Raw genomic sequence first — 9047 nt, 5'->3', positions numbered from 1 at the left:
ATAATAAAATTAACAATAAAGAATACTCAAGTGTTTAAGAATATAGTTTTATATTTTCATGACATATTGATATATGCACATGAAATGTACTTTTGTAAAAAATAAATATTCCGATACATTTTTTAAGTACCAAATTAGGCCATATTTGACCAAAAGTAAAATTTATCTTACTTTTAAAAGTTGTTTCAGTAATTTCCTGAAAATTTTATTGTAGCGAGGCGAAAATCTCAGCGTCGCCCTCGTTGGCTATCAATTTCGCAGCACAAGCCCGCATTTTTCCCGCCAGTAGAAGAGGCGAAGGAAAGCATCTTTCATCTCCCTCTTACTCTCTCACAGAGATCATTAGGGTTTCCTTTGGCGTGGATTTGTTTCTTGGTCAACCCTTTGAAGCCAATTGCTTTCGCTTACCCGACGAGAGTTAGGGTTTTTAGATCGGTGGTTGATGCGTCAGAATGGCACCGTTGGGTTGGGAACACCACGCTTTAATTCAGGCGCTTTTGTCTCGTGGCCCGCTAAAGGAGCGAGAGTTTCACGACATTTTCGCTGGTATCACTGGGAAAAATCCAGGTTAATTAGGTTGTTTTCTTTATTTTAAGAATAGGGATTTTATCGATAATTTTGAAGTTCATTAGGTTGCTTTCTTTGTTGATATTGAGTGATATGAGTTCGGCATTTAACGATTTAGTTCCTCTTTAACACAGCCATGGCTGCAGCCTTTTATTCCACGTCGTTCTTTAAGCCGAGCTGGGTTCATGATTTTATTTTATTGATGTGAAAAGATTTTATATGTAAATGTAAGCGCATGTTCATGTGATTGAAAGTTGCACAGCTGTTCTTTCTTTATTATTTTTTCATTTACTTGGCCATTAGATGCCTTTCAACTTGAAATTGGTTTATTTGACTTACATTTTGTTGTCATCGAAAGTGAAGTAATGTCATTTATGAAACGGTGGGTCAATTATATCTTAAATATTGTAATATTATTTAGAAGGATCAATGGTGACTATGCTCTTTCTTAATTTTGTCATTTAGTTTGGCCTCTTTATTAATTTGATTTGCATCTTCATGTCATTGAATTGTAATATAGTGTCACAAAATTATTATTTAAGTATGCCATTTAACCAAATAGCTTACATTCCTAATAGTATAACTTGTCATAGTAGATGTTGGTGAACCAAGCAACCTCTAGATCATACTTTTATTCAAATAAAAATGAAGCATGCCATAAACACAGATCAATGTTCTTGTTATAAAGATTTGCAGATTGTAAACTCAAATTGCGTGGAACATAAGAACATATATTTATCATGAATTTATTTCAGCATGATTCTAGTTTTTAGGACTTACTCAATTTTCATCCGTTGGTCCATTCTTCTATTCATCTTTTACATTATTTTTTCACTGGCAATTTAGTCTTTTTTCCGAATTTATCTTAATAGAAGTCTAGGATTATTTATTAGCCTGTATGAGAAAAAAAAGGTCTTTCCTTGAAATTTGTTGGGGAAATAGGTTTTGCTTTTATATTTCCGTAGCACTTAATTTTCATGCTTATAATAGCTCATGCTGTTGTATGCAGTTACACACAAGCAACTGTTCAATGATTGTCTGCTCAAGATAAACAAGTGGTTGGATTTTGTCCAATTTGAGCTACGAGCATGCATGGACCAATATGATGGAAGCATTTATTATGGAATTGTTAACAATGTTTCTGATGAGCAATCCAAGCTTGGAACAAAGTATTCTGTACCACAGATTGTGTTTTATAAGGCTATTGTAAGTTCGATAACCTTTTACTTCTGAGAGGATAATGCGTGCAATTTCTTATTCAAGAGTTGTGTGCGATGATTCTATGCATATAAATTTATTGACATCTTAATTCTTTTATAAAATAATGTGAATTTCTTTTGTAATGATAATGATGTTACCCTGGACATTCATTTAAAAAAAACGGGGCATTTACATACACAGCACACAATTCTTATGCATTTACATATATATATAACATTCAAAAATTAATATTTACATTCATAGCACTCAATTCTTCAACGTCACATAAAAAATACCACTTTTATGAACTTTTTAAAGCTTGAATGCACCTTTTTATGCATAGGTTTATAGCACTGTGGTGTTATAAATGTAAATATCAAACTTTAGGTGTTAGATATGTATATCCATAAGACATGTGTGGTATGTAGGTAAGTTTCCTTTGAAAAAATACTGAAGATATTATGAAGGACATCCCCAAATAGCTAATTGACAATTTGTTATTATTCCTGCAAATGTTCTAAATAAAGTATTTAAAATATGAAAAAAAAATTTGACGACTAATTAGCGAGAAGGATTTTTCTAACAAAATTCAGAAGCTGTTGCTGCCTAATTGGACCACAAAATTATTTTATGTTTTATTTAACTTTCGGCATTTTCCTTCTGAGTCTAAATTAAGTATATCTATAAAGGGAACATATGTATTGTTCATGAAAGAAGTTCTGCAACATACATTCAATATTTCAATTATTGATGCAATAAGTTTTGTCAATATTCTTTGGTTTCTATATTTTCCTTGCTTATTTCATAAGCCATGTACTATACTGGATTCTTGGGCGGTTACCACAAGTATTTTTTTGTAGACAGTACTTGTTATACGATATGTACTGTTTTTGGATGAAGTTTGGTACCCTGTCTATGATATTATTGCCTTTCTACAAGTACGAGTTAGTTAACTTGCCATTCTTTGTAGTAATCTTTTATCGATCAATCTCATGCAGTTAGAAGCAATGGTTTTGAAGGGAATGAATCAAGGATGTATAACCAGTATTGATGCTCTAAATATTCGCCTGGAAAATCAGGTTTTGATTCCTGTTACTCCTATTATTCCTAATTTATGAAATTCTTTCTTGCTTTACATTTTGATTACAAAGCTTTTTATGCATATTTTAATGCTTTAAGTATTATGCTTATGTTGCAGTTTTTCCTACTTAAACATTATAATTACGACATTCATTTGTTTTGCAGGAAAAGAAATCTTTCTAAATCTAATGCAATATTTATAATTGAATTAAATCTTCCCTAGCTTCTTATGAAGCTGCTAGTTTATGTTTCCTCTTTTCTTAACACATGGGCTATGTGGTTTGAGATAAAAATAGAAGTTTTGCATGTATCTTAAAATTTACTATTTTAGTTATGAAGTAAAGTGAATTCAACTCAACCCATTTTCGAGTTTTATTGGTCTTGAACCGGGCTCGAAATTGATTTAATTATGAGTCAAACTGACTTGACTTGGTTTCGCCTTGCTTGAATTAAATTGTAAATATGCTTGGAAAAAATTATGAGTTTGACTCGATATTATTAGCAAAAATACTTGTTGGAAGGAGGATTGAACTCATTACAAAGCTTTAGCAATGGACCAACTAATAGTTTGATTATGGTGTGTATCAAATATAAACAAATATATCAAAGTTTGTGGGTTCATTTAAATTGTATATCAAGCAATCAACTGCATACTTAAGTATCCATCTGAAATGACTTTGAGCTCTGCGCCTTAGCTTGAAATTCTACTCAAAAAGTTAAAATTAACTGAGTTGGCTAAGCAATCTACCAGATTTTTTAAAAGTTTTGAGTATTCTTGCTAGCCTAAATTCTAAGACCTCAAACTTCAGATTTTCCTGATGCTTGTAAAGTAGATGTGATTGATAACTCAAACATAAATTTTTTCTATTCCCGAAAATGTAGATGGCGCTAAAATTACTTGCATCTAGTTTATTTTATGCTTAGCATTATCTTATCAATCTTTTATTGCCGTTTGAGCATCCTTCATCTCCATTCATGAGTAGTGTAGACTTCTAATGATTTGTGCATTTGCTCTAGAGGTGCCACGCCACGCAAGTGGAAAAGGGGATAATTTTGGATTATTTGTAGAAGCATCTCAAAGGTTATTCCAAATATTTTATGAGCAATACTTGGTATGTTGCTTTCTGCGTAGGTTGCAATCTTTCCATTTTTTTTGTGGGAGCAAAATCATTTGCATGGGAGGCAATCTCACCATTTTTATTTTGGTTGGATCAAACTTCAGACTTCATCTCAAACCAAGAAAAAAATTAGTTTCACGATATTTGATTTATATACAATCAAACAGCTCTATCTAAATCGAAAATACTTTATTTATTTTATTTGTAAAGCTTCATTGCCTAAATAAATCATTTTAAAAAAAGGGTATTTTTTTTATGATGTGTTTTGATAACACGCTTCCCAAGAAAAAACGTATTGTGCTTATTGTAACCTTTATTGTCGATCTCTTTGGGATGTGTTGCAGTATTCCTATTTTCCTGAATGTCAAAAATAAATGTGTTCAAAATGCTAGCAACTAAACGACTCCTTAATTCTTTATGTTCAAGCCTTATTGTCAGAGCTTGCTACTGGAAGTATTGGGGCTTGTTTCTTTTTTAGCTAATAATTGACTATTATGATATTAATGCCTTTCCAAGTCTCCAATTTTATTTTTATCTTAGATTTGTTGCTTTGCTGTTTAAAATTTATGATGATTGAAGTCTATCAGGGAGGATTGGGTGAGCTCATTGAGCAAATTAAGAAATTATTAGCGGACTGTTTTAGTTTAGTTAACCCAACTTTTAAGCCTTAATTAGCTCGTTGAGAAATCAAAGTATAATTTGCACAGGCTTTGGTTTGGGGTAGCTGCAACTTATTAATAAGTTGGCTGTCTTTTAGGGTTTAGGGTTAGAATTTTCCTGCGCAGAAGCTGTTGTGGATAAGCTGGCTGTCTTTTTGTTTTTTGCAGTTTGAAAACAGCTGTGTTACAGTTGTTTCTGAATAAATGATTATTTTGTCCCTGTACTGTAATGATGTTTACAATATAATTGTTCATACTAGCTCATCTCATACTTGAAAGGAAATATTCAGTTTGAACCTTACAAAATAAAAATAAACACTTCACTAAACAGTGAGTAACACGACTATCAAAATTAAAAAAAAAACTACTAAAATAACAATCAATAATTTGGTATTATTTTTAAAATGTAGCTGATGTAGATCATGAGATAAGCCGTTCTACAAAAAAAACTCGTCATGTTCAATCACTCTCTGTGGTGGAATTCTCCAACCCATCTGCCCACCTGAAGAAGCCAGTTTTCTGTTCTTCTCCTTAGACGCCAGTAAAACTGTCTCCTGTAGCTATGTGGTTGTCGCGAAGTAAGCATGGAACATTGTAGTTCGCAGTAGCAGTACAATCATTTGGAGGTACCGGAATTTCTAGAGCTCATCTTTTCTGAAGGCTTAAAAACAGATATCGTTAGATATGATACTAGTAAAAATTAATACAGAAGTAATTAATTAAAGTTTTACGTAATAGTGAGATCTCAAAGAACTCAATGTATCAACAAATCTGTCACTACAAGAAGACAACAAACCTTATAAAAAATGGTTATTGGTTGTCTTTAACCCATGTAATACCCAACACGTGTGTCACATATACATATCACAAAAAAAAAATCATCGAGAAGAACCTAAAAAATCATACCATTGATAAATAAGTAGAACATGATTGCCTTCATTAGGATTTCACATGTGACATAAGCCGATAGTGATATGCATGTCGTCCAAAAGGGCCCATAAAGTGAAACATTTCATTATAGACTTCCAAAATCCACAAAAAAAAAAATGCAATATTTAGGATACATATATTACCCATGGTTGCATCACTAGTCATCCAAGTGGGAGAAAAATAGATCCAAAAGGAAAAGAAGTACATATTACTTGCAAAAAAAATTGATACAATAAATATCAAATGCATAAGAAACATGAATATACATGACTTGTATGAAATACTGATACAATAAACAGTGAATGTTTCCAACAATCATTACAATAATCAAAAATAAAATTAGTGTTCCCTCTAATCACTCTCTAACTATAGCATTCGTAATTCGTTCTCTCTACTCCGTCATCTCGTTTGCACCTTCCTAATCTTGAGTTATTTTCAGCACGTGCCAAAGACTGTCCAAGACGATATTCATATGTCTCTGCAGGGACATGTGAATGATACTCATCCGCCTCACAGAAATCAATGTCGTTGTGCGAAGGATGTCGTCGAATAGATTTGTGGAGAACAATCATGACAATCACAATCTACACCTGCTTGAGAAACAAATAGTTTGACATATCACGAAGTATAATTCATTTATTCTTTCAAACTCAAAAAGTCCTCTCAATCACACCATGTAAGGAGAAGTGTCTTTTGTTGAACATTTCTCTCCTGCTCGGCGTGACATTGTTGGTTCTCTCAAATTCAGGTATGTGAGATTTCATATTAGGATAGGGCTTCAGATACCCTTGTTCAATTGATAGCCAACATCGACTAAATAATATTTACTTGATGTAAATAGGATGATTAGTGTTGAAGTAAAAAAAAAAAACCAACATTTATCCGAAATATTCTAAAATTCTCACAGAAAAAGGAGCACCTGAAACATTGTTGGTAAAATCAGCTTGCATCTGAAATTCCCAATCCATATTCATAACATACATAGCACCTTAAACATTTTTGTTAACAAATGCACCACCAGCTATCATCATTTGCTCAATATTTTTATAAAATATCAAAATTTTTCATGAAATATCAATCCATATTAATGAAATACACAACAGCTAAAAGACTGTTGTTTATATATCGCTCTAAGCATTTCTCAAATTCACACTCATATATCACAAATCAGTGTAGGAAGTAAAAATGTCAAAATCATATATCGCTCTAAGCATTTCTCAAATTTGCAGTCATATATCACAAATCAACGTAGGAAAAATGAAGCAAAAATGTCAAAATCTTTAGGGAGATAGGAATATAATCATACTAAAAAAAACAAAACCAACCTAGGAGCCGATGCTATGTATGCATCAACCAAAGACTACAAAGTGATTGAAATTGCATATCATATTGAAAAATTGGGGTTGTAGCCACCGAAAATAGAGAAAAAAAGATGTCATCAGTGCTATGTATGTAAAAATCTCAAAAAAAAAAATTCTTTGTGAAAATCACACACTCATAGAGCAAATCAATGAAGAAGATATGAGGAGAGGATAACAAAGGAAAAAAGAAGTAAACATCAACAAAAATCCTATCCAGATGTGTCGGTGAGCGAAGAGTAGTAGGCAAAATACCCTAGGCAGATCGCTTGCGGGGCGAGGCCGAGTGGGAGAGAGGGCAGGGGGTAAAGAATTCCAAATAAAGCTGAAGAAGCCGGGACGAGATCGCGGTGAGGCTTATCGGGCGTGTTTAATAAAATGCGCCTGCGCCGCACCAAACAAACAAACGGAACCGCGGTAGCGGGCCGCGCCGCATTGGATAAGCTGCACACACCCTTAATGTTTTGATATTCTAAACTTTGGCATACCCACCGTGCTTGTGTCTATGCAGTTGACATTTGAGATTTTTGTTTTACGTGCCATCACAAACAATTCATACGTATCTCTTTGGGTCTTATTAGGTGCTACATTCTCTTCATACACTTAATATTCTTATAGGTAAGCCAAAGAAAGTGCCGAGGTAAAATACTGGTTTTGCAAATTGCACATAGTGTTGTGTTTATAGGGCATTTAATAAGCATGAAAATCCATTGTATGTCAATGAAATGAATGCTATTTTTTCTTATTAACAAACTCAATAACTATTTTGTTGGGCATTTTCCAACATACCATCCTATTCCTATATATTACATATCTAACCCCTAAACTTTACTTTTTAAGTCAACACCAACAAATCTTTCGTGTCACATCAAAAGTATCACTATTTTTACTTTTAAATGAAGTTTAGGTGTGTGATATTTAAATACATAGCAATTGAGTGGTAAGTATGTAAATCTTCATATTTTGTTTCAAGTCCAGGATGGACAGGCTCCACAGGACAGCCAATCTCGTATACCTGCAGCATTTAAGACTTTCACTATTTCTCAGAAAGAAAAAACTCTCAGTGAACTCATACGGGACCAGTGGCTGTCGTCTACTTCAGATGGTACAATTGGTCTTGGGATCCGTTCTTTTCTCGATTTGCGTAGTTGGTTTCTCAATAATGAGGTTGTAACATGCCATGTCTGCAATGAAGCTGCTATAAAGGTTCGAATTCGTATAACTTATAATTTTATGAGGATGTTGTGATTCTTAATTAAATTAAACCGATCTTTTATCAAGCTCAATGGCAAGTTTATGATGGTTTTTTTTAATGCATCCAGACAAGTTTATCTACTTTTGCATCATATATAACATTGTATTTTTACTCCTAGAATGTTTTTTTTTGTCATTGTTTGATTATTTTTTTCATCACTGCGCTGGCATTATATTTTAATTTTCCATAACATAAGGCTGGAAGATTTAGGGTTAATTTTGTAGAAGAGATTATTCATTCTGTTTTGTTGAAATTGTTGTGCATCTTCTTTTTTTTTAAGATCATTGAATGTATCACGTATGAATTTCCAAGTTTTATGTTAAGAACTGAACCGAGCTTATATTGTGCCAAACATATCTACTAACTTAAGGATGAGGAGTTTTTAAATAAACTGCTTGAGGCATGCCATTGATCAACTTTGATTCAATTTTTCTTTTCTTCTAATTTTCAATCTTATATATGCAAGTTGGATGAGTGATTTATTTGAGTATGGTATAACTACAACTAGGGGTGTAAACGCGCCGAACACGAGCAAGCCCAGGCTTAGCTCGTGTTCGGCTCGTTTATATTTCGAGTTCAAAAAGTGTGTTTGTGTACGACTCATTTGTTTAGCGAGCCGAATACGAGCTGTTAACGAACAAAGAGTTGTTTTAAAAACTCTACTCACGTAGTCATTAGATGTTTAGGGTTGGGATAAGATTTAAAAATTATTGTTTATATTAAAAAATCATTTGAATCTAATTTAATAATTTTTCTTCTCTTTCTTAATTAATACTTTTAATTGATTATAAATCTTTGTAGCCTTGTAGTCGATTAAATTTCTAAAAAGTATTGTTCATCAATATATATATCTATATATATATATATATATATATATATA

The 9047-nt window shown here is 32.7% G+C and overlaps 1 protein-coding gene across 4 annotated transcripts in view; it reads left to right on the top strand.

Annotated features, from left to right (window-relative positions):
- The first annotated feature begins 224 nt into the window (after window positions 1-224).
- LOC110027628 overlaps window positions 225-9047 on the top strand; it is a 12298-nt gene continuing 3475 nt past the window's right edge. For 2 of the 4 annotated variants that reach the window (XM_020729134.1, XM_020729133.1), the window contains exons 1-4: window positions 225-567; window positions 1577-1773; window positions 2766-2847; window positions 7886-8118. In XM_020729134.1, the coding sequence (XP_020584793.1) occupies window positions 453-567; window positions 1577-1773; window positions 2766-2847; window positions 7886-8118 (627 nt within the window). In that variant the 5' untranslated portion in view covers window positions 225-452. Of the gene's footprint in view, window positions 577-1576; window positions 1774-2765; window positions 2848-7885; window positions 8119-9047 lie in introns of all 4 variants that reach the window. The other 2 variants (XM_020729135.1, XM_020729136.1) reach the window with 2 other exon arrangements.

The sequence above is a fragment of the Phalaenopsis equestris genome, unplaced genomic scaffold (genome assembly GCF_001263595.1).
Source record: "Phalaenopsis equestris unplaced genomic scaffold, ASM126359v1 Scaffold000432, whole genome shotgun sequence".
Lineage (NCBI taxonomy): Eukaryota > Viridiplantae > Streptophyta > Magnoliopsida > Asparagales > Orchidaceae > Phalaenopsis > Phalaenopsis equestris.
This window is presented reverse-complemented; position numbering and strand designations above follow the sequence as displayed.